Source organism: Equus quagga, chromosome 15 (genome assembly GCF_021613505.1).
Source record: "Equus quagga isolate Etosha38 chromosome 15, UCLA_HA_Equagga_1.0, whole genome shotgun sequence".
NCBI lineage: Eukaryota > Metazoa > Chordata > Mammalia > Perissodactyla > Equidae > Equus > Equus quagga.
Window position 1 is genome coordinate 14,012,378 of NC_060281.1, and position 26,540 is coordinate 14,038,917.

General features: G+C 39.9%; 1 protein-coding gene across 5 annotated transcripts in view; it reads right to left on the bottom strand.

Annotated features, from left to right (window-relative positions):
* EFHC1 (EF-hand domain containing 1) overlaps nucleotides 1-26,540 on the bottom strand; it is a 75,397-nt gene that overhangs the window by 41,374 nt on the left and 7,483 nt on the right. For 3 of the 5 annotated variants that reach the window (XM_046638834.1, XM_046638833.1, XM_046638836.1), the window contains exons 2-6: nucleotides 24,590-24,811; nucleotides 16,141-16,428; nucleotides 10,968-11,117; nucleotides 9,200-9,392; nucleotides 2,241-2,461 (exon numbers count right to left, since the gene is read on the bottom strand). In XM_046638834.1, coding sequence (XP_046494790.1) covers nucleotides 2,241-2,461; nucleotides 9,200-9,392; nucleotides 10,968-11,117; nucleotides 16,141-16,428; nucleotides 24,590-24,811 — 1,074 coding nt within the window. The remainder of the gene's footprint in view (nucleotides 1-2,240; nucleotides 2,462-9,199; nucleotides 9,393-10,967; nucleotides 11,118-16,140; nucleotides 16,429-24,589; nucleotides 24,812-26,540) is intronic. The other 2 variants (XM_046638838.1, XM_046638837.1) reach the window with 2 other exon arrangements.

Genomic DNA, 26,540 nt, shown 5'->3' on the forward strand with positions numbered 1-26,540 from the left:
TTGCAATGTGATCTTGGGCAGGACCCTTGGAATGCTAGCTCACACTATACTTATTTATAAACTAAAGTGGTGGAATAGTTTGCTTGATCAAAACCTAAAGCCATTCCCATTGTATTTTTTCCTGTATACTCATCAAATGCTGCCCGAAAATTGGGAGTTTTATTATAATTCTTAATCAATGAGTGCACTCATTGGTAAGGAGTTCTATCAGAGAAAAAATTGACAGGGAGAGGTATTATCACCTACATTTCCTTCCAGAAGTTTTATTGCCCCTGGGAACTCACAGCATACCAAAATCCAAATCCTTTGTAACTGTTTTTATGAAATGCTGGTTCTAAGACCCTTGCCTAAAACACCACTTGCCTTTTTCGGCAATAAATATATACTTCATAAGCAATCTCTTCAGTCTAGTTCACGGAAAATACCACATACTTCCTATTTGCTAGGCACTGTATTAGGTGCAAGAAGTACAAAGATAAACAGGACACAGTCCCTGCCCTCAAGTAACTTACAGTCTAATTGAAAAAATTTATAAACAGGTATTTTAATATAATAGATAAACGCCAGTGCAGGGAGGCACAGAGTACACCAGGACAGAGAGCAGAGGTGGTTAGTCTGCCTGGAGCATTAGAGAAGTCTTCTTGGAAGAGAGGCAGCCTACAATGAGTCTTGAAGGATAAGAAAGAGTTCTGTAAAGAAATGATGGAAAAGTGGTTCAACAGGTGGAAGAGCATCAGCAAAGGTCCAGGAAGTAAAACAGGATGCTGTACCAGCTGAACCACATTGATTCCGTACAATTGGAGGACCAGTGCAAGTGGTATGAGCAGCAGATGTGGGGAAGACAGGGGCCTGGGCTGGAGGAATTCAATAATTCCATCCCTCTAGCTACATCTTTCTTTTGAAAAGGAAAAGCCCAGTGACATTAGTTTACCCATACAGTGGCAACATAAAGATGGGCCGCAGGTATTAACACCCTATTTTATACATGGGCAACAAAGAGGTTGTATGAATTGCTCCTGACGCAAACACATATAACAGGCATCATTACTGTCATCCATGAAACTATGCTGCCTTTATACTTCAGATACTTGAATTTGCTGTGTAATATGTAACTTTTTAAAACATGCAATTCTCACTTAAATCTCTAAAATATGTGGCTGAGCCACTCTGAAGGCTCAAGTTTATCAGATTACTATTTCGGTGCATTAAAAGCACCATGAACTTACGCTCAGATCAGTGGACTTTTGTGGTGCACAGAAGTGAATTTTGTGGTTCAGTGTGATCGTAAGGAAAGCTGTGCTGCAATGAAAGGGAGCCATCTTCCAACATCTTCAATTAATCAGCTTTTGTTTTGTTTGATAAATAGGCAAGGAACAATGAAGTGCCCTAAGGGTCTGAAATTTTAAAAGATGTCTTTTTTTTTAATAAAAACAAAAAAAATATAAAAGTAATATAAGACTTGGAATAAAAAGGGAAATTAAAACCACAGAGAGTATAAAAAGAAAGGTCCCTTGTCATCTCCCACCTCCCTCCCTACTCCCCACTCCCACATGTTGAACTAACCACTGCTCACAGATCGGGTGGATATTCCTCCAGGTCTCTTCCTCAGTGCAGATAAGCAGATGTTGTATACAGTCACTGACAAAGACGCCACATATCACGTATACACATTCACTTAAAAATGTCATGGACATTTTTCCATGTCAAATGCATAGACTTACTTCCTCTGTCCTCTAACTGTATGGATGGATATACTATAATTTATTCTGCCAATCTCCGTATACTTTATTATAAATAATGCTACAATACACATCCTTACACATACCTTTTTATAGTCTCCCAACCAGATCTTCTGGGTCAAGAGATATGTAATATTTTATTTTGAAAAAATTAAAATAATGACAAACTGTCCTTCAGAAAGGTATTTCTCATTGGCTCTCCTATTAATAGCTATGAAAATGCCTGTTTCTCCATATCAGGGCAAACATTGGATATTGTGAGTCTTTTAAATCAAACAGATCCAAAACCTCATTATTTTCATTTCTATTTCTTTATCAGTTAAGTTGAGGGTCTTTTCATATGTTCATTAGCCATTTGCACTTCTTCTTTTGTGAACTGCTCATCTGCACTGTCCATTTTTTATTGGGCATTCGCATAAGAGTCTTTTGTTTTTCTTTTTCTCAAACCTCTACATGAAAAGATTCATTCTCTCACCACACTCAGAACTGGTGTTCCATTACCTGTTTTACAGGAGCTGGTTCCTTCTTGCTCACATCAATACGTGGTAAATCGGAGATGCCAAACTTTTCTTTGTAATACTGCCGAGTAAACGGATCACAATCGTAAATGAAGAACGTTCTCCCGAGGATAGTGAGTGATTTCCCCACGAGGAAGTCTTTGGCGGTGTACCATTCCGACACCTCCTGATCAGAGATTTCCAGCACACACTGAGGGAAGTTCTCTGACATAAGACAGCAAGGAGAGAGGAAAGAAAAAGGAATGAGGATGGGAAGAAAGACTGACCCACAACAGCCGGGCATTCTTGAGACCCTGAGAGGGGACGGTCTTTAGCTCCGGTCGAGGGTCAGGGACTCCTCCACATTCCCAGCAGAACATAAGGCTGTGTATTTCCATCTCTTGACAGGACAGAAGTCCTATCAAGTAATATCCTAGACGGTGCTTGTAAAGCTTCCCATATTCAGCTCAAACTATCACTACAGGTCACTACTCTCAGCAGAATGAATGCCTAGAAGAAATCATTACAGGAGGAAAGGATAAATGTCCTTCTACAAAGATAAGCGTGTTAGATCTAGGAGGGATCCACATCGTTTAGTTCAACCTCCCACCCATTTATTCATTCATTCAACAAATCATTGGTGACCAGGGGCCAGTCTGGTGGTGCAGCAGTTAAGTTCTCACATTCTATTTCAGCGGCCTGGGCTTCACCGGTTCGGATCCCGGGTGCGGACACGGCACCACTTGGCAAGCTATGCTGTGGCAGGCATTCCATATATAAACAGTGGAGGAAGATGGGTATAGATGTTAGCTCAGGGCCAGTCTTCCTCAGCAAAAAGAGGAGGATTGGCGGCAGATGTTAGCTCAGGGCTAATCTTCCTCAAAAACAAAACAAAACAAACAAACAAAAAATCATTGATGACCACATACATGTATCATGTACTAGGTGCACTGCTAAATACTTAGATTACAATTAACAACATAGATAAAACTCCTGCCTCAATGGAGAAAACATACCGTCTGGGGTGAGAGACAGTAAACAATTAGACAAATAATGGTTTCCTTTCAATTGTGATCACTGCTCTTAGGACAGTTGGACCTAGTCCTGTGGCAGGAGGTGGGGACAGTCAGTGAGATGATTACAGTAATCCGTTCATCTGGGGATTCAGCAGATTTCCAAATATAGACTGAGCCTCGCATTTTGGAATAAATCCAATTGTGTCACACTGTTTATGAGAACCAAGGGTTGACTGGTTTAGGATCGCTTCCCTGCAGCCTGACCTCCATGGAAACCATAAGGTAGTCAGTCGATTCTGGTGAAGAGCCACATTGTATAGCTGTAACCAAAAACTCGGCCCCAGAACTCTGATCACAGAGGCAGGAGAGGTAGGCCGGTATTCTCCCAAGTGACAATTGCCCAGATGGAAAAATAGGCAGGGAGGTGAAGGTTCTGCTACATCAGACAGAAAGGCTTGAACTCCAGTCCTTGATCGTGCCAAAGGGCTGGAACCTTCCCAATCAGGCATCTGAAAAGCCCTACAGACCAAGGGTTCCTTCTCCCAGCGTCTAGTGCTAACCTGCTAGATCCCTTTGAGTTACCCCAGGCAGTGATGGGCAACGGGCGACACAGCTTGGGACTCCACGGGTTTCCCTCAGGAAAGTGTTCCAGGACATCTGTGTGTGTGTGTGCGCGTCTGTGTGTGTATATGCTGTCCAGCCATTCAACTTTGTTTGCTCAGCAATTGTGTTTTTTATATACTGCTGGATTTCATTTACTGATATTTTACTTAGGTTTTTTGCATGTATGCTCATGAGCGAGACTATACTTCTTTCTCATGGTGTCTTTGGTTTTATTGGGTTTTTTAAAATAAATGAATTATATTCTTTTTCTTTCCCATGAAAGAGTTTGTATTAAGTTTGGAATTATCTATTCCTTAAATGTTTGGCAAAACTGAAAATTATCTGGACCTGGTGTTTTCTTTGTGGAGAATTTTTAAACTGATTTTATTTTTATTAAAGCATTTGGTTTCTATTTCTAAAAATTTGCTCATTTCACCAAAGTTTTCAAATTTACTGGCATAAAGTTGTTGGTATCATTTTCTGTTTAATCCCTATTGTATTTTTAAGTATGCCTCTTTCACTTTTAATACGGTGTATATGTGCCTTCTTTTTTACTATCTTGATAAATCCTGTCAATGATTTGTCATTTATCAGTCCTTTCAAAGAAATAACTTTTTTTTAAATTGGCACCTGAGCTAACATCTATTGCCAATCTTTTTTTCTTTTTCCTTCTTCTCCCCAAAGCCCCCCAGTACATAGTTGTATATTCTAGTGGTAGGTCCTTCTAGTTCTGTTGTTATGTGGGAAGCCACCTCAGCGTGGCTTGATGAGCAGTGCTAGGTCCACACCCAGGATCTGAACTGGCAAAACCCTGGGCCACTGAAGCGGAGCGCGCGAACTTAACCACTTGGCCAAGGGGCTGGCCCCAGAAATAACTTCTGATTTGACAAAACTTCTCTGTTACTTTTGTTTTCAATTTCATTATTTTCAGGCTCTTATTTTATTATTTCCTTCCTTTTAATTTCTTTAGACGTACTCTGTCATTCCTTTTCTAACTTTTTAAGAAGAATGCCTAGTCTATTTTTTCAGTCTTTCTTAAATAAGCATTTCAGGCTATAAATCTTCCTCCAAGTACCACTTTATACGTATCTAAAAGTTTTGAGGGAATTTTTACTATCATTCAGTTTTAAGTATTTTCTGATACTAGTTTTTTACTCATGGATTATTTAGAAATGTGTTTTTCAATTTCCAAATATATGATTTTTGAGTAACATTTCCAAAACTGCATTCTAACTTAATTGTGTTGACATCAGAAAATATGGTATAAGATGTCCAGTCTTTAAAATTTAAGACTGAACAGTTTTTATAAGTGTTCTATATTTGTGCTTAAAAAAAAGGGAATTCTTCAGGTGTTGATGCAAATACATATTCATTAAATCAATATTGGTAATTAAGTTGTTCAAATCTTACATATATACACATATGCTTATTGATTTGTCTTTTTGATATAACAACTATTAAAAGAAATGTTTTAATGATTCCCTCTATTTTGATGGATTTGTCCATTCTCTTTGCATAATATTGCTAAAAACTTTTTTTACGTTTTGAAGCCATGTAATTAAGTGCATTCAAGTTTAGAATTATTACCTTTTCCTAGTAAATACAATTCTTGCAATATGTAATGATCTTCTTTATCTCTAGCAATACTTTCTGGACTAATTATACTAATATAGCTTCCTCAGTTTCTTTCAATTGCTTGTACATCTTTTTTAACCTTTCTATGTCCCTATATCTTAAGTATGTTCTTAAAAATAGCATTTATTCAAACTTTGTTGTTTTTTTAATCCTATCATCCCCTCCTATGCCGTTATTGTAAATATATTTTAATTCTACCTTGATTTTTTTTAATGTTTTTTTGTTGGTTTCTTTTTTTATTTTTGGAAGATTAGCCCTGAGCTAACATCTGCCACCAATCTTCCTCTTTTTGCTGAGGAAGGCTGGCCCTGAGCTAACATCCATGCCCATCTTCCTCTACTTTATATGTGGGATGCCCACCACAGCATGGCTTGACAAGTGATGCACAGGTTCACACCCAGGATCCAAACCGGCAAAGCCCAGGTCACTGAAGCAGAACGTGTGAACCTAACCACTGTGCCACCGGGCTGGCTCCTCTACCTTGATATTTTTTAACCCCCAGAAATTCAACATTGTTCCTTTCCCACACTTTGCTATTTCCTTTATTTATCACTTCTTATATGGCAGATCTTACTTCTGGAATCATTTTTCTTTCTACTAGAAGTATACTCTAGAATTTTCCTAGTAAGGGTCTATTGTTAGTAAAATTTGTTTTGTTTGCCTGGAAATGTATTTTACCTTCTTCTTGAAAGGCAGTTTCTCTAGGTATTAAATTTTACTTTTTCTCAGCACTTCAAAGACATTATTAGGCTATCTTCTGGTAACCACTATTGCAACTGAGAAGTCAGCTGTCATTCTACTGGACATTCCATATGGGTAAACTTGTTCTTTGGGGCTGCTTTTATGATCTTTTTGAATTTGGTGTTCTTAAGTTTGACTATGATATATCTAGATATGAATTTATATTTTTACAACTTTATTGATGTATAATTAACTATAATAAGTTGCACATATTTAGAGTGTACAATTTTGATGCTGACATATATATTTACCCAGAAAAAGGCAAGATCAAAGTATGAAAGCCAGTCTAAAGGATAACTAACAGACTTTCAGAACCTAGTGTCAAAGGAGAAGGCTTTTGGTGAGCCAAATACCCTCCTTTTGACATTACTCATCTCATACTGTAACCTGCAGTTACCTTCAACACAGAAAGAACTTTTAGAATTCCTGATATTTTAATTCCATCCATCATAAAGTTATAATTTGGATTCAGCTTAACTACTTAAACGAAGGTCCTGGCAGAGAGAACTTTGGAAGGATACTGCCGTAATTTCCTGTTACTGTCCAACACAAACTCTCCACGCAGCCGCTGTCTCTTGGATGCCCCCAAACATACCCAACTTGTTCCCAATTCCCAGCCCTGGCTCTTGTTCTTCTCTCAAAAGCGTTCTTGCCGTTTCCCTGCCATTCTAAATCTAGGTCCAATCCCAGCTCCGCCACAAGGCTTCTTCAGTCTTTCCAGCTCACCTTTCTTCTTCTGAGCTATCTACATGACACGACCAGTCACATAATCAGATCGTCTGGTAGCCTGTGCCACTGCTGAACAGCTTCATGTACTCATGTGACTTGTCTCCCCCTCACTAGAAGTGACTGAAGAACAGGGATTCCAGGTCTGAGAGTTACATTTTCATTTTATCCACCACAGGACTTAGCACATAAAATAGCTCCCACGGCAGATATTTAAGTCTTGTTTAACTGAATTAAACAAAAATCATCCATTGGATAATGCCTTTGAGTCAATTAGACGCCACCTCTTTAACACCATGGCTCTAGTTAAAGGAATTATTTAGCTGATGGGAACTTAGCCTTTTCTGTCATGCTAGTGCATGATTAACAGTGACTTGCACAAAAAGATGTTTTCTACCTCTTAAAAGGACCCCACATATGTCACCAGGCTGGCTTTCCATATAATTCTGATAAAAATTTTGTTGAAATTTGAGAAGTTAGAGAAGAGGATGATTACATATTGAAAACTTTAAACACTGGCCAGATTGAGGAGGCAGAGATGAGCAGGGAACCCAAGATTTCAAAGGATCCAGTTTCAGTGACATTTTTTTTGCCACCCTGAATACATGCCCATTCTTTCCCTTAATCTACTGTAAATCTAACATTTGTTAGCTCCAGGTGGCAGAAATTTCAGGCTCATTTAAGCATTCTGGAGGGCCAAAATTCGTTCATTGGTCCCAATGTCAGGAATTCTAAGCGGGTTCCACAGGAGGCTGAGTATAAGGATATGCCAGGCAGCAGCCAGACCATGTTGAACTAGGGCACAGATCCAGTTGTTGCCACCTGAGAATGCAAGCTGTGTCAGCAATTATTCTCATTACTCAAAAAAAAGAGATTTTTCTTTAAATTTAATTTTTTATAGCAGTAACATTGGATTATAACATTATATAACTTTCAGGTGTACATCATAATATATTTCAAATTCTGTCTAGATTACATCATGTTCACCAGCCAAGGACTAATTACCATCCCTCACCTCACACGTGCCTAATCACCCCTTTTGCCCTCCTCCCTCCCCTCCAAAAGAAGAGATTTTTTAACATTAACTTTCTCAATTTTAAAATGATGACAAGTTTTACTCTCTTTTTTCCTTTTCCCCAATCTCATTCTCCTCTCCCTCACATACAACCACTCTAATGTGCAGCTTTTTGATTACATATGTACTATGCATACTGTTCTGTGTGTATCATACTTTATGTAAATGTTACTGCATTGTTCATCTCATTTTACTTATTTTTCCACACAGCACTATGTACTTAAGATGCGTCTATTTGCTTTCTTGTACAGTGTTTATTGCTTCTTACTATTACATGTTTATCAAGATGTATCTTTACCACATTTTGTTTATCCACTCTCCCAATGACGTAAATCTCCAACTCCCTGCCCCCAAATAATACTGCATTTTTCTTTACCACTGTGCAGGCCAAGCAATACATGTAGGTAGGTTGAATTTAGCCTTCAGACTTCCAATTTTTCTATAACCTCTAACTCAATTTGTTTATAACCTCTAAGACAAACCTCTTGCTCAATATCTGGAATTTCTTATCTTCCAGTTCCAAAAAATAGAGTAAAAAGAAAAAAAATCAATGAAAGTATTTACAAAGTTCTGTCAGGCAGCCACCCAAGCATGAGAGATGTCACTACACACATCCAAGATGACATTTTTGTAAGAGAGACTTCTTAAATTACTAAATCCATAACTACAACAAGCCTGTTTATCCCAGAGAAACAGTGGTGGACGGCAGGGTCAGCTGCACTTTCTTTCCTTCTCTCTCTTCAATCCACTAGGTCAGTTTATAGCAACAAGGAAAGAGCAGGGGTGACACAATGGGGCTCCCCTCTGTGAGTCACAGACATGCCTTTTCCAATCCTAAGTTACACCGCAGAGAAACTTCCTAGTTAGGAAGTTGTTGGGGTGAGAAGCAAAGTCAGGAAGGCACATAAGGAAACAGTAAGCTACGTCTTTGAATGAAAACAAGCTTGTTTTAGAAATGCATTACTCCACCAGACCATTTCGGAGGCAAGCCTGGACCAAGGAACAAGTAAAGAAGGAAATTATAGGAGAGTCCTTTTTTGAGTACCTCTGAGAACACAGCAAGAACCTCCCAAGTCCTCCCAAGGGAATGATGACACTGATTAAGTAACTCCTTTGAAATCCAAAAAAAGGTCCCAATTAACAGAGGATAAACTGAACCAAACATACTTGCATTCTTCACCAAAACCTTGGGCACTCGCTGGCGGTTCATCAGGAGCGGGAAGGGATCGCGTCCGTTATTCCGTTCGTGGACCTCTCGAATTTCCACCGTATCATCCATAAGATAGTAATGAATGATGTAGGTCCGACATTCACCAAACATGCTGTCTGTGTCATCCCAGATCGCATAGAATCGAAGAACCTTGAGGAATCCAAAGCAGTGACTGAAGTAAGAATTCTACACAAGGAGAGTCTGACTTACCTACTTTGGTGTTTACATACCAGTCAATGATGAAAAGATTAACTGGAAAGACAACAAAGTAATCTCAGATGGCAAAAAAAAAAAAAAATGCAAAAACATCTGAAATTATATGCCAGATGTCAACAGCTAGAAAATACTAAATAATAGACTTGTAAGTTTGCACTGAGAAAGAAGAATTCACTTTGATCCAAAATATTAGTCACTGAAAGAGAAGCTGAATTAAGACAGCAATGAGTCCTTTAGGGATTTATAAGTATTAATAAAGGTACATGTGAATAGTTTATATATAATTAATATGGAAAGAATTTTCATTTATTAATCAGTCTTTTTTTTAGTTTCATCAATACACATCTTCTAGTAACAGTATCAACAACACAATCTGCGCTCCATTTCGGTGACCTGGGTTCAAGGGTTTGGATCCCAGGCACGGACCTACACCATTCCTCAGCCATGCTGTGGCAGGGACCCACAAACAAAATAGAGGAAGACTGGCAACAGATGTTAACTCAGGGTGAATCTTCCTCAGCAAAAACAAAAAACAAAAAAATACAATCTTAAACAGCTAAACATTTTTAAGGGCTTTTTTTTTTTTTTTTTTTTTTGCTGAGGAAGATTCACCCTAAGCTAACATCACTGCCAATCTGTTTCTTTTTGTATGTTAGCCGCCACCACAGATAGCCACCAACAGACAACGGTGTAGGTCCGCCCCTGAGAACTGAACCTGGGCTGCCAAAGAGGAGCATGCTGAACTTAACCACTAGGCCACCAGGGCTGGCCAACAACACAATCTTTAAATACAAAATAATAACAGATATATGACTGATATAAAGCATGTCCTTAAAAGACCATGTTGTGCTAGGTAAAAGTTTGTGAACTAAAGGAATTGCATTTCTGAGAGAAAAAGAAGAGCAGCAAAGAAGCACTGAGAGTGACCTCTGTTTTCTCTTTCCCTTTAGTACAGGAGAAGACTCAGATCTGCCTCTACACACCAGCCCACAAGGGGAGGACAGGAAGGCTGGAACAGAGCTGGAAAATAACCAGAACACTCTGTTCTCACACATTAACATAAAATTTAACAAGGAAGCATTTGCAATGGGATTTCTGTGAAATGACTATTTTAACATTAGAAACCTACATATATGCAACAGTTCTGAAATTTCCCAATAATTCATTTAAGGTTTCCCAAAGGATTATATGAGATTAACTCATACTTGAGAAAAGAAGTAATCAGCTGGAAATGTAAAGTGAGCAGCAGCTGTAGCTCAGGAACCGCTTTAAGACTTAAAAGTTTGGTGGAACTCACAAGGCTTCACTCCACAACCTCCTCTGAATCTCTGCTAAGAAACTTGGGCCTTCCTATCCCTCTAACTCTAGATGCAGCCAGATGACAGCACCGTATCCAACAGGGAAGTTACAGATGTGACACACAGCTATCAAAACACACAGCTGTCAAAGTAGCTCGCATGTGCCACATTTGGAAGCAAGGAAACCTACTGAAGTGTCTAGCTCACTTACCTGTTTGTCAAAGGTGAGAAACTGCTTGAGTTGATCAAAGTCCGATGGCGTGACATACTTACGAAGAGGCTGTTTCCGGAGTTCAGTGTAAGGATCGAGAGCCATCTTCTCTGGCGGATTTAGTTCAATTCCTTGACTTTCCAAAAATACCTAAATAATTCAAAATTAATAATCATCATCTTGAAGTTTCTTAACATATAAACTGATGGTGTAAAAATAAGCGTAATAATAATTTCTGTGCCATTGCCCAAGTTAACCATTAGTTTGCAGCTCGAGCATATCTTAGCAGTATTAAACCTCCAACTGACCCAATTCTATAATGCAGATGATAATTGATAATTACCTTAAGTCTTCTATATTGTAAAATTGCTGGCAATGTGCTAACCTAATTGGAAGACATAATGGTAATGTAACTGGCTCCAAATATGAATTCAAATCAATGAAATTTAGTTAGGCACCCAAAAACAGAGTGAGTCCTAGAATTGCTTACATACACACATCCAGAACCCGACCATAGTTTCAAACAATATGTAATTCATATCAGGTACAGGGGTGAGCTGCACAACAGCGAAGTTAGCTGAAATCAAATCCCCAACTTTCCAACTCACTTAAAACAAGAATATGATCACGTCTCCCCCCGAAAAAAGGGAGCATACACACTGGTTATTTTAGCCTAGAAAATATTTTCGCAAAATAGAAAAGACAAATCAAGTTCTCAAATCTCCCAGAAAAAGTTAAGGAAAGCACCTGCACTTGACATAATCTTGAATTTTATTTTGTGAATTATGAATACAGTTCGTCCCTTGGTACCCATGGAGGATCGATTCCAGGACCCCTGCAGATACCAAATTCCGAGGATGCTCAAGTCCCTTACAAAATGGTGTACTATTGCAGATAACCTACACACATTCACCCGTACACTTTAAATCATCTCTACATTACTTATAACGCCTAACACAATGCAAATGCTATGTAAATAGTGGTTATACTGTATTGTTTAGGAAATAATGACAAGAAACAAACAGTTCTGTCCATGTTCAGTACAGATGCAGCCATCGCAATCTGAGCTTGGTTGAACCCATGGGTAGAGAGGGCTGACTGTAAATATAATATTCTTCTCAGAGTCATTATATCTTTTAATATAACTTGACATCTCTTCTTCTTAAAAGCACCAGAATAAACTGTGCCTTTTTTGATAATCAGAAAAGAAAAGATCAATTTCATGGGATCTGTTTACATTCTGAAACTGGAAATTGAGCTGAAATCTGGGTTTCTTTTGGGAATCCTGTGGTTTGCTTTTGGAAAATTAACAGAAAATATACAGAACTCAGGGCCAAAATATTTGAGTTCTGGTGCTAGCTCTGCTGCTAACTAGCTTGTAATCTTAGTATTTAAAATTTTACTAGGCAGTCTCTAATATCCTTTCAATATTAAAATATTATGATCTTAACATCTATTAAAACTAATGAGCTGGAGATAACGACTGACAATTCAATTCTCTTCTCCCTTGAGATGGTGTATTACTGCAGCAGGATTATTGACCGAGGTATTAATGGGTTTTTACTCCTTTCTGTTGCTTATAACAGCTAACCAGGCCCTGTGTTAACCTTACCTTGGGGATTTGGACAGGAATGTAGACACTTCCTGAAGCTGACTGTTCTTCCTGTCTCTTAAAAAAAAGCCTAAACTCTTTGAAGAGATTATTCTAAAGTGACCCAGAAGGAGAGGAGAGAAGGGAATGTCTTTGAGAACAAGAAAAGGGGAGGGGGAATTCCCTGGACGGGTCTCAGAGGAGCACGCCTGCGCACGTGCTCTGCAGGGTGCTCCGAGCACACACACCGCCTCTCAGCACCTTCAGTCTCGGCATCAGAGTCCTGGTATCTCATCTAGCACCAGAGCATCAGGTAGGGGCCCTTGGTCCCGGGACAACCTATGGACCCTGCCTGTGTGACCCCTGTAGGCCTGGGAGAGCCCTGCTTCCTGATTCTCAGGGCTTGGAATCTTTGGCAAAGCTGAGAGTGAACAGAAAGCCAGCCCCATTAGATTGGGGCTCAAGTAGGTTTTAAGATATTTTTAAAGAACAAATCAATATTTCCTGCACACCCACATTTGTGGAGTAGGATTCACATCTGCTATGCTAGCAATAATACTTTAATAAAGACAAGAAACTCCAGATCTCTGATTTCTGCAGCGTTGTTTGTTTATTTGTTTGAGGAAGATTAGCCCTGGGTTAACATCTGCTGCCAATCCTCCTCTTTTTGCTGAGGAAGATTGGCCCTGAGCTAACATCCGTGCCCATCTTCCTCTACTTTATATGTGGGACGCCTACCACAGCATGGCTTGCCAAGTGGTGCCGTGTCCGCACCCGGGATCTGAACTGGTGAACCCCGGGCCGCCGAAGCAGAACATGCAAACTTAACCGCTGCACCACTGGGCCGGCCCCTGGAGCATTGTTTAATTCAGTTCATTCTGTCTATGGGACCAAACGTTTATTTGGAGCAGACAGGAGAGGGTGAAAAGGGGTGCTGTTGGTGATATATTCGAATAGAGGTGATTCCTGGTTCAAAACACACCACTAAACAGCTGTCTTCCTTAGCCACTCAGAGGTCCAGCCCTAAAGAAAACCGTGAAACCAGAGAAGGTGTGTATAATTGCTATAGGAGCCAAGTTCAAACTTAACAATCAACTATTAAAACACAATTCAATCTAATCATTAGCGGCTGAAACAGCTCTAGTCAATTATCAGTCATCAAAATACAGTTGATCATCACCATTCACAAATTCTGCATTTGCAAATTCGCCCACTTGATAAAATGTATTTGTGACCCCAAAACCAACACTCGTGGCGCTTTTGTGGTCCTTCGCAGACCTGCGCAGTGGTGAAAATCCTGAGTTGCGTGATGTGCGCATTCCCAGCTGAGACTGAACAAGGTTATGTTCTGCCTTCTTGCCTCAGCTTTCATACTGAAAAAGCGTCCCTTTCGTGGTCTATTTAGTGCCACTTTTTCTCACTTTGTGCTTTCTTTTGGTGTTTACAATGACCCCCAAGCTTAGTGCTGACGTGCTGTCTCGTGTTTTAAGTGCACGAAAGCTGTGATATGTACTTAATGCCACTAAACTGTACACCTAAAAATGATTAAAACGGCAAACTTTATGTTACATATATTTTACCACAGTAAAAAAAAGAAGGGCTGCCATAATGTGGCTTAAGGAGAACACACGTCTGCTGGAGAAGCTTCCCTCAGGCATGAGTCACAGTGCTGCCGGCCGTGACTTCAACATTAATGAATCAACAGTATATGTATCTTAAATATGGCATCTTTAAACAGAAACACACATAAAACGAGGTTATGTATTGATCCGGTGACAAAAATGTGGAGACCAGAGGCTTGTAGGAACCTAACCCTGCATTTCTCCTGGGAACGATGGTTCAGCATTTGCTGATTGGTGTTTGTGGTGACTTTATAGAACACAACCACCGTGAACAATGAGAACTGGCTGTAACTGGCTCAGATCAACTGCTCAAGGATCAACTTGCAAATGTTCAAACTGTCCATAAAGACACAACCATAAAAATAATCCTAATACCTTAAATTTATATAACATTTTATAATTTCTCATTGTTGGTACAATTCTGTAACTGTCTATGATAATAAGGACCTAAAAAATGAGAGATCAAAACACGTGTGAAGGAGACAACAGCTCAAACATGGTTGCGTACCTCTACCGTCTATTCCGTTTCTCTCTGCTGCTGGGGACGCCACGGATGCCGCAGCTCCTTTCTTCACTTGCTCGAGGTCTCTATTCACAAGTCGTCTGCCCAGTGAGGCCCTCCCTGACAAGCCTTTATACCCAGCACCCCGCTCCGATTCCCATCACCTTTATCTGCTTTAGTTTCATCCACAGCTCTTAACAGCATCTGATATATTACTTATTTGGTACTTACTGTCTCCTCCAACCAGAATGCAATAACCTCCATAAGGGCAGGTCTTTAAACCTGGTACCTAGAACAGTGCCTGGCACATACCAGGCACTCAGTAAGTGTTTGCCAAATAACTCACTAGATGAAAAAAATAAATGAGTGAATTCACAGGAGCACAGTGCACGGTAAAAATTAATCACTCTTGGCATTACATAACGTGGGATAAGGGGCATAAAGTAATTCAGAAACTCTATCTTTGGGGCCAGCCCAGTGGCACAGCGGTTAAGTTCGCACGGTCCACTTTGGCGGCCCAGGGTTTGCCGGTTCAGATCCCGGGTGTGGATATGGCATCGCTTGGCAAAAGCCATGCTGTGGTAGGCGTCCCACGTATAAAGTAGAGGAAGACAGGCACGGATGTTAGCTCACGGCCGGTCTTCCTCAGCAAAAGGAGGAGGATTGGCAGTAGTTAGCTCAGGGCTAATCTTCCTAAAATAAATAAATAATAAAATTATATATATATATATATATATATATAAAGAAACTATATCTTTGCTTCTAGAAATTTTTTTTTAACTAAGATAAATTTGGAATTGATTTCCTAATACCTACATTTTGTACTAAAGATAGGTCACCATCTCTTCTCTATTTCTCTCAGTATACACATGTACACATAACTTTAAGAAAAGTTGTCAAAAATCTCTATTTATGAAATAAAGAAAATCAAGGGTTTCTCTCAATATAAAAGCGTTTTCCTCTACAAATGGTTTTATTTCAGGAATTCCTTAGATAGCAAGTTTCCCTAGAATATAGCAAGCATAATTTACAGAAAAAACATAAATTGCACAAAAAATTTTAGGCTCTATCTACTAACAGAAGTAGTACTATTTTGTAAACTCAAACTTCAGATACATCGTCCAATGCCTCTTCCATGTTTCTATCCCAGAAAGGGTGTGGCGTCTCCTACTCTCTATTGGAACTGGCATGTGAACTGGTTTCTTATCAAATGATTCAGCTATGATGGGAGTTTAATCTTATTTGAATGGATGTGTATCAATATCACTGTAAAAAAGATGACATCACTACATAGTGTTGGCACATGTCGGCACATACATCATACCAAATTAACCTGTATAATAATCCACACAGGACAGATTATCAGTGTCCTCCTCTCATCCTCATAAATGAAACATATCCTTCCATAAATTAGGATGACACCTCAGAGACCACAACTTCCAAAAATATATACTATACCTGTGTGAATCGGTCACAGTCAACAACACGGAAAGTTTTGCCATAAATTGTAATGTCTATTCCTCGATTTAGGTCTTTCCAATGGTAATGGTCTCCCCGGTCATTCTTGGCTAGCCGCTGGCGTTTGATTAACTTGCCTTGAGGGATCCCAGAGTTTTCCACAACAGGCTCGATGACAGACATGCTGTCATCTTCGAGATAGTAGTAAATTTTCACTTGACGGATCCTATAATGTTCCTCAGTCGACATAGGAACATCTTCTTGGAAATAGGCATCAAATTTCAGCACCTGTAACCCATAAGGAACGGAGAAATGGCGTTGTCTTATTTTCTCATCCACAAAATAGCAAGTACCCTCCAGTAAAGAGAATCATTCAGGGAGATTTGAATACTCATCACTTCTATCTTCTAAATCGAAAGTTAGCAAACTACAGTCCACAGGACTAATCTACCCCTGCCACCTGTCTTTGTATGATCTAAAAACTAAGGATGCTATTTTACATATTTAAATGGTTAAAAAAAATAAAAATAAGAATAAAATTTCACAACACATGGAAATTATATCAAATAAAGCCATACAAATAATTAATATTTATTTTCTAATGGCTGCTTTCCCATTACAAGGGCAGAGTTGAGGAGCTGTGATAGACCGTATGTATGGGCTGCTGCTATGGGCTGAACTGTGTCCCCCCAAATTTTATATGTTGAAGCCCTAACTCTCAATGTGACTATATTTGGAGATGGGGTCTTTAGGAGCTAATTAAGCTTAAATGAAGTCTTAAGGATGGGGCCCTAATCCAACAGAACTGGTGGCTTTATAAGAAGAGGAAGAGAGACTCTCAGCACACACGCACTGAGGAAAGGCCATATGAGCACACAGCAGCTGTCTGCCAGCCAGGAAGAGAGCCCTCGTCAGAAACCGAATCAGCAGGAACCTTGATTTTGGACTTCTAGCCTCCAAAACTGTGAGAAAATAAATTTCTATGATTTTTTTTTGTTTTTATTTTTTTGCTGGGAAAGATTTGCCCTGAGCTAACATCTGTCACCAACTTCCTCTCTTTTTTTTTCTTCCCTAAAACCCCACTACATAGCTGTATATTCCAGTTGGAAGTCCTTCTAGTTCTTCTACGTGAGCGGCCACCACAGCATGGTTACTGACAGATGACTGGTGTGGTTCCACACACGGGAACTGAACCCGGGCTGCCCAAGTGGAGCGCGCAGAGCTTTAACCACAAGGCCATCAGGGCTGGCTCATAAATGTCTATGTTTAAGCCACCAGTCTGTGGTATTTTATTATGGCAGCTTGAGCAGACTAAAACAGCTGAAAAGCCCAAAATATTTACTACCTGGCCCTTTACAGAAAAAGTTTGCTGACCTCTGCTCTAAATACTCAAACTATATGTAGACTATTTATTGAATGTGTTCCTTGATGAGATGGCTTAAAGACCTTAAGTCTACGAGCTTCACCTCCATGTCAAAAATCTCTCTTAGAATTTCTGGAAAGAGGAAGAAATTTGAGCAATACTATGACTTGGTTTCAAAATGAAAATGAAAGCTCAAGTTCATTTCTTTAGAAGTGGAGTTCCTTGTAAATGAATATTAATGACATTTTCATCGTTAGAGACTTTATATTAATGACTCAAATCATCAACCCACCACAGAATCTTTGGGAGGTATGCAAATATTGTCCTTGTGCTCAGAAACATATATGACAGAGCAAACAAGTGGTCCTCTGGGGCGCATCAGCACCAGGTGAAGTCAAAATGGCCCACCTGTACATTTAAAAAAACACTAAAATATCATAAAAAGCTTATGTTGACATGCTTTGGGATTCTTGGATTTCTGTTATTCTGTTTCTATTTTTAACATTTCTTTTTCAGGGAGAGAAAGTATTAGAACGATGTTTTGAGTAGTCAACAGTGTTAACCCAAACCTCTACTAGAATAAGAGGAACAAACCAAGGAGACTCTTTAGTGAAGACACAAATATCGCTCAATGACAGGAAGATGAAATAATTTTATACGTGAGTGCTATTGCTAAAAAGGTATAGTATCTACTGTGGAAGAACAGGATAGTTGCATAGGCGAAATATGAATATAATGGAGCGAAGGCCTTGAAACTAATAATAAAAAGAGAAAATGGATGAATGTAATGGAATGTTAAAGAAGAAAAACCATATGGTAAAAGCAAAAGACAAAGATCATTTTGAAGTACACAGATCAACTGCCAAGAATTCAAAGTGGGGATATGATCAGTAACTCATCTATGAAATGGTCCGTGTTGGAGCCAGATTTATAAATACACAAAACGTTGGAGCCAAGAGTGATCAGCTAATTGATCCTCCCGCATTTCACAAAGGAGGAAACTGAGATTCAGGAGGGTAGAGTGGTCTGCCTGAGGCCGAACAAGGGGTGAGGGGCACAGCTGGGACTGAAACCCAGACTGTAGACTCACAGCCCAAAGTCCTCTCCACACACTTCACTACTTCTTACTTAACAGGCGCTAGAGTGGTTCAGAAAAGGAGTCTGTCTGAGTGAAAGCGGTCGGAGAAAGTTTAAGCAGAGGGGACAAGAGGGGGTTCAGGCCTGGTAACAACAGAAGCCGAGGAAGGAAACCCAGCAGGAACATGCAGGCTATCACGGAGGAGGAAGGTGCTAGGCATGACCATCAGATTGAAAGCCCCTCCAATGGTCCAGGTCTGCAGTAAGAAATTAGCAGCAATGAGAAAACAAAGGGAGGTTGATGGGATTGATAGTGAGGAAGTGGGAGGATGGAAGCCAGAGGGTATTGAGGAGAACACGGTACTAAGGATATCGTGGTGATCCTCATAGAAATGGATACATTAGGGGAAGATAATTTTGGTAGGGCAGATGGTGAGCTCAATTTTAGACTTAACGAATTTCAGTGACAGCACAAGTTGATATTGCAGGGGGCACTCTGAGATACAGGGCTTGGTTTGGAGAAAGAAGTCAGTATTAGAGAAAAATCAGGATGACATTTTGACAGGAGCAACTGAAAGCATGGAACTATTACCAAACTGATTTGGGGAAAACTGTAGGGAAGCAGATTCGGGGGATGGGGAGACAAAATTAGGAGTTCAGTTTTGAACGTGCTTAGTTCGAGATCTCTATTAAACATCCAAGAGGAGATGTCAAACAGGCAATTACATATACCGTCTAGATTTCAGGACACAACTCGTCATCATGCCAAGGACATTTCTTTTCATTTTTATTTTAAAAGACTGGCACCTGAGCTCACATCTGTTGCCAATCTTCTTTTTTGTTTTTCCTTCTTCTTCTCCCCAAAGCCCCCCAGTACATAGTTGCATATTCTACTTGTAGGTCCTTCTGGTTCTGCTATGTGGGACGCCACCTCGGCATGGCTTGATGAGCGGTGCCATGTCTGTGTCCAGGATCAGAACTGGTGAGATCCTGGGCCACCGAAGTGGAGGGCGCAAATTTAACCACTTGGCCACAGGGCTGCCCCTGCAAAGAACATTTCAAACCATGAGTCTGGACCAAAGGAGTATGCACAGACAGAGAACAAGACCAAAGATCAAGCCCTGGGGCACCCTCACTTTCCCAGCCTTCTGTTTTCTAAGATGAGAGGGGATGACAATGCCTCCAGGTACTGGCCTCAGAACAGGAGGCAGGGAGGAGATATAAACACACACACACATTTTAAAGGCTCAAATAACCAGAATATTTTGTATTTTTTTAAATTTAAATGATTATGAGTTATTTAAAAACAGACCTTATAGACTATGCCATATGACCGGTACAGATGAACCCTAATCTCCCATCTTTGTGTATCTGCAGCAGTGAATTATGAACACAAGATCATTTTGCAAAATCCAAAAACTTCCCTTTGAAGCAAAGAAAAATTAAATAATATACAGCTTGGTTTTTTATTCATTTTAGTATATTCAGATTGTGTAGGGAAAAGAAGTAACCGATTATATATATATGATACATTTGGTATGCATTGAAGAAACTGACTATTCAATTAACTAGGGCGCTAAGTTCTCAAGTTCGCTAGTTATTTGGGAGTCTGCTAACTGACATAAATTGTAGGTGGCAAAAATTTTGCCATTTAAAAGTATAGATCAGTTTGTCCAATAAAATACCTGGGTTTCCCCTGGCACAGGATCTAGACATATGGCTAAAACTACATCTTTGCAACATGCAATTCACGTTACAGAGAGCCAGGCTAATATGTGAGGCCTCAGGTAGAGAATACTCTAACCCCAAAAGTGCTTGTTCATTTGACTGGTAATCAAAAAGGCACTAATCTATTTACTTATTAAGAATAGAATTAAGAGTTCTGTGCTCCTCCCACAAAGAAATGACTGTGAAGGAAGTTACCACAGAAAGCTCTTCAGCAAGCAGTCAGGATAACATTCGCTTTGCCACCTGGAGTAAGACCTTAATGCTTAACATACAGAGGAAGGATATTTAGATATTGTGCTGAAAATGTGTTTCTCACGGAATTCTACAGCTCACGGACTTCTAGTTATCACGTATTCTAACCTAATTTTATAGATGAGCAAACCAGAGACGGGGACTCCCCAAGGTCACAGCACTAGCTGGAAGAAGAGCCAGAACTAGAATCCAGGTCTCTTGACTCCCAAGAAGCTAAGAATGTGATAACAAACGAGGAAATGTTCGCAATTACTTCAAGATTGAAGGGAAAATGCTGAATGAATATTTTCATATCACATACAAGTATAAAAAGCCTAGTCATAGTTTTTATTGTTTTTTATTTTACTTTACTCTGTGTGAGTATTTCGCATGTTTGGCTTGTCGTTTTTCAGCAGTGACATAGACAATAAGTTAATTTTGTTAAATAATGATTCTTCTCATTTTTTCAACTAGTGTTTATTGAGTACCAGTTACAGAACAAACCAGATGAGTCCTCGCCCTCATGAAGTATGCACTCAGATGAGGCAGATAAACACCAAACAAGTCAGCAGGACAAACTGTCAGACAGTGCTATGAAGGACCCACAGAAAGGGAAGTGACAGGGAACAATAGGGAGGAACCTCTGTAGTATGGTGGCCAGGAAAAGCTTCATGCAAGCCTCCCTGAAAGATGAGACAGAGTCAGCTGCTCAAGGGCAGAGGACAAGCTATTCCAGGTAGGGAAAACAGCATGTGCAAAGGCCCTGTAGTGGGGGGAAAAAGTGCTACAATTTTAAGAAAGTTAGGAAAATAAATCTAGTGTGACTGAAACACAGTGGGTGAGGAAAAGAAAGGCCCAAGATGAGGTGAGGGAAACAGCAGGGAGGGCCAGATCCAGCAGGGCTGTGAGGAACCTGCAGAGTTGGATCTCAGTCCACATGCAACGGGAAAGCCATGGAAGTGTCTTAGGTCAGTATGTGACATAATCTGATATTTAGTTTTAAAAGATAAGCCTAGCTGTTCTATGAAAAATAAATTAACTAATCGTGGAGATGGAAATAAGTGGACAGATTAGTTACATATTTTAGAGGTAGAAATGACAGAGCTTGTTAATAAGATTGGATGTGGGCTGTGCGGGAAAAGAAGAGTCAAGGGTGACTTTCAAGTCTGGGGTTTGAGCGGCGAGGTAGACGGTGTTAACGTTTACTGCACTGGGTAAGAGAGTCTGAAGGCACTTCCCCAGAGAAATGACATAATCAGAACTGTGCTTTGGGGACTAACCCAAGCAGCAGACCTGTCATGAGCACAGTAAACAACTGTAAGACGAATCTAACAGTTAGCGATATGTTAACAGTTAACACATTGCTTGTTTGAACTGTGGCAGTGGTAGAGGAAGGGCAAGTGAGAAACACCTGAGTGGACGACTCACTGAATGTGGGGAGAGAAGGGGAGAGAAAGTCAAAACCGGCTCAGGTTTCAAGCCTGGATTATCTGGAGGAACCGGACAGGAGGAGCGGATCTGTGGGAAAAGGTGATGAGCTGACAGAGACATACAGAACCTGAGGTGCCAACAGCTCATCCAGGTGAAGACATCCCCTGGCAGGGGACGTAGGTCTGGAGTTTCAGTGAGGCCAGAATTGGAAATAAATATCGATCGCTGTCTACATTATGATAGTTGAAACCACAAAAGTAAGTCAGCTCTCTCCAGAAGATGGTATAAAGAATAAGAACAGAACCTTGGAAATGCTTACAGTTAAAAAGTGAGAGGAGGAAGGCAGGCCAGAACAGGAGCAACCAGATGGAGAGAAAGAGGAAAACCAGGAGAGTGAAGGGTCCTGGGAGCAGAAGAAAAGCAGATTTTCAGGAAGGAAGGGAGAGTCCACCACAGCAGATATTGCCAACAGGTCAAAGAGAATGCTAGCAAAGAAAACCCCTCTAGATTTGGCAAAAAGGACAACACTGCCTACCTACGGAAAAGTGGCTTGGGCTTGAGGGCGGACAGAAGTCAGATAGTAAGCAATGTGACAGTCCAGTGAGGAGTAAAGTGCTGTTGCTTAAACAGGCCACAAGGCAGAAAGGAGGTTTTTTAGGATAAGATAGTATGACCCTAGGTAGAGAAGTAGTCACAAGAGTGTTTGAAACGGAAGTTAAAGATGAACAAGATGAAAGAAGAAGAATATCGGGAACAAAGAGTGGGGAGTTAGCCTGGGAAACAACACAGCGGGTGATGAGGAAGAGAACCGCATGGGAGCTGAGAGAAAAGATGAGGCTCTTACAGTCGATGTCCCGGTCCTTCTCACCTGCGCAAGAAATGAAGTCATATTCTAAGGATGAAGAACAGTACAAAGAATGTCCAAAATATGGACAAATATGTTGACGATTAAGTGGACCTCCAGGAAGTCCTAAAAAATTTAAACTCTGATTTAATTCAGAAAAGCCATAATTCCCTTATTGCAAAAAAAAAAAAAAAAAATCTTAGTTTCAAAACCATGCATTCAACTACTTTCTACCTTGTTATCTATGGTAAGGATCATTTATCTAGAAATTGTGATGATCCAAGTAAAATGAATAGGAAAATAAAAACATAAATATTCTTCTTTGTACCCACTATCTTTAAAGAAATGAATTATGAACAATATTTTAATAGTCCAAATTAAGTAATGACAACTAGCACAAAATAACACAGAAAAACAAAAAATAGGAAGCCTGTTTTCTATTCAGGCACAATTCCTCCCTTTCTGAATTTCACTAATACTTTCTTATGACATATATAACTTTGTCACTTTCTAGTTTATAATAGTTACTTGCTATTCTTTTCAGGAAACATTGAACTTACCAGGATTTGTATCTTGATAAATTGTTAAATGCCTACCCCACTCCTGTCTTATATTTTCACCCCTTTCTCTTATCTACTGATTTTACAGTCCCTGTCACAGCTGTGAATAAACAAGAGAAACCAAAAGAAGGTAAAGAAATACTCAGTCACAGAACTGATACCATTTAGTGGATGTTTAGGTTCAGCCTATGAATATATATGTGAATGTGTTCCTATCAAATGAGTGAGCCGACATGGGGAAGAGAGGATTATATGGATTCTGGCTGAGACATTTAAAAATTAAGTGATTATTAATGCAAATGGCATAGTTCCATCAACAGATTATTTTGTACCTTCCAGCCTCAGCTTTGACAGGTACTCAATAAAGCTTGACTAGCTGGATGAAAATGGTATAGAAATTTAACAAAAATAATAAAATAAAAAGAGGAAGAAAATAGGCAAGGAGTAAATTAAGAAAGCTAACTTATAAAAACTGGTCAGTAGTTCTAAGACCCAGTTATGCATAAAAATCATCTTGGAATTACAATCAATGAGGGTTGGGGTGACATCCAAGTTTCTCAAGTCCGCCCAGGGATTCTGCTGCAAGGCCAGGGTTAGGACTACCTCACCTTAGTGAAAAGAAGAGGCCTCCTGACAAGGGAAATCAAGCATGATGTAGAAATGCCAATGGAAGGAAATAAGGCAACTCACATCACAAAAGCCTGGGTAAATGAGACCCAAACAAAATGTTATACTATCCTTTGGTCATGTCATGCCAAACCTGCAATGTTCCCTTAAAAACAGAAACTGATGGAGACAGCCTGGAGAAAACTGACAACAGATGGAGCTGTTGTCATGATGACATGCTGCATTTCACAGAGATTAGGAATTGTCATCATTACAGAACACAGGACTGTTAAAAAGTAGAGAAAACAGAGCAGATAAACAGAGAGTAATATGAACTCAAGAATTCAGAATTCATCCAACTTCTCTTTAACTGTGTTTGGAAAATTTTTCACTGACATCTACAGGGAATTATTTTTTGTAACTGGCTTCCTGACTAAAGACAGCCTCTTCCAAGCCCGAGTTCAGCTGTCTATGACTAAGGGTGGAGGCATCGGAACAATTTTCTCCTCAGAGCATCAAGAAAACCTGTGGTTTACTGTTGACTTTTCAGCAAACAGTTGACCCTCAGAAATTTGAATTCAAGGGTCAGCCTAAAATCCCAGATGATACCTTTTTGTCAAAAGCCACATGAGCAGGAATGAACTCTGCAGGTGGGGCCTGCTTAGGTTGGCCGTAAGTCAGAAGTGATGCCTTACTCGCCAAGTCATCCAGTTCAGCCTGGGACAGCTGGGTGACTTGGAGCCGGTCCCCGCCTATCCCAAGTGTTGGACGTTGAACAACTGCATAGCCGTTTCTGTAGCCCAGTGTCTGGAATCTATGAAATGCAGTTTTCTGAGGGAGAAAAGAAGTATGTCAATAACATTTTACAAATATTTGTCAGGCAAGAAAGCTAACTTTCAAAAATATTACAACTTAAACCTTTGCTTATAAACACCACAAACCTTATAGCTAAAAGGCTACCCTAGAAGGTTCTTGTATTTTAAGCTAAAACACTTGGCTAAGAACAAGGAGGGAAGCAGCAGCCAGAGCTTAAAATAAAACTTAAAGCCCTGCTCCAGAATGCCCAACTGAATTACCAGCTCCCTTTTCACAAGAAACTAAAATATTATCTCATCTAAACTCTTAGGGCCAGCTCTGTAGCTGAGTGGTTAAGTTTGCCCTCCACTTTGGTGGCCTGGGGTTCGCCAGTTCAGACCCTGGGTGTGGACCTACGTACCGCTGGTCAAGTCATGCTGTGGCAGCACCCCACATACAAGAACTAGAATGATCTAAAACTAGCATATTCAACTACGTACAGGAGCTTTGGGAAGAAAAAAAAAAGAGGAAGATTGGCAATAGTTGTTAGCTCAGGGCCAATCTCACCAAAAAGCATACTTTAAAAAATAAAATAAAATAAATAATAAACTCAATTTTTCACTAGTCTTCCCATGTTTTTCATCTTATCTGGTGGTCATAAACCCCAGGACCTAGAAGATCTGGTTCTGTGAAGTGAATTTTTGCCTGAAATGAAAGGTCCCTGTTACAATGACATTGACACAGTCATACTCCTTGGAAAGCAGGTAGATGCTATGTATTTAAAGTCTTAAACTCCATAATTCCACCCCTGATCCTTTATTTTAAGGATATAATCCAAAATTATGAGAAAGAACAATACACCCAAAGCCGACCATTATAATGTTAATTACAATAGTAAAACACTGGAAACAATGCTAAGACAAACATGCAGTTAAATGACGGAAAACTCACTCCAAGGACCATTATGCAGTCATTAAATTAAAGACCATGTGGCAATCTCGGAAAACCGTTCACGATTTAATAAACCCAAAAAAGCAGCATATAAAATTATATGTGAACTACAATTACAAGCAAACACGTGCATGAAGACACTGGATTTGGAGAATGTTCTCTGTCTATATTATACATTTCTCAATTATGCTTTTTTTAAGCAAACATAGTTTTATAGTAATTGAGAAAAACAAAAGATTAAATATAAAAAGGAAAAAGTGGAAGGGGCTGAGGAGACTAAAATGGTGACATAGGCGACCCCAGCCTCCTCATGTCTCCACAAAGATCAATGATTGGATTGCTATCCACAAACAAAAACAGCTCTGGAAGAGCTCCAGAGTCCACCTTTAGAAGGTTTTAGCCACACAGTGAAACAGAAAATTTCAGAATAACCCCAGAAGAAGAGAAAGAAAACAGCTTCATCTTGCTTGCATCATCCCATGCCCCAGGCCAGCATTCTTCAGTGCCAACAGGGAACTTCTCGGCTAGAAAGAGTTCCCCTTGCCAGGAAAGGAAGAGGAGGGTGAGCACCCAGCTTCTCCAGTCTTTTGGGGGCACTGTATGAAGGTCCCACTTCAGTTTCATCCCATGCAGATCGGGAAAGCATAGGTGTATAAAGCCAGCTAGGAACAAGGAGGAAAAGCAGTGGCGACTGGCAGCAGGCACTTAGTAGGAGTGACTGTGGTTCAGAGACCTGCTCAGCAGACAAACCCAGCAGATTTTGCCACTGACTCAAAGCCAATGGTCATCACAGACACAGCCACCATGTACTCTC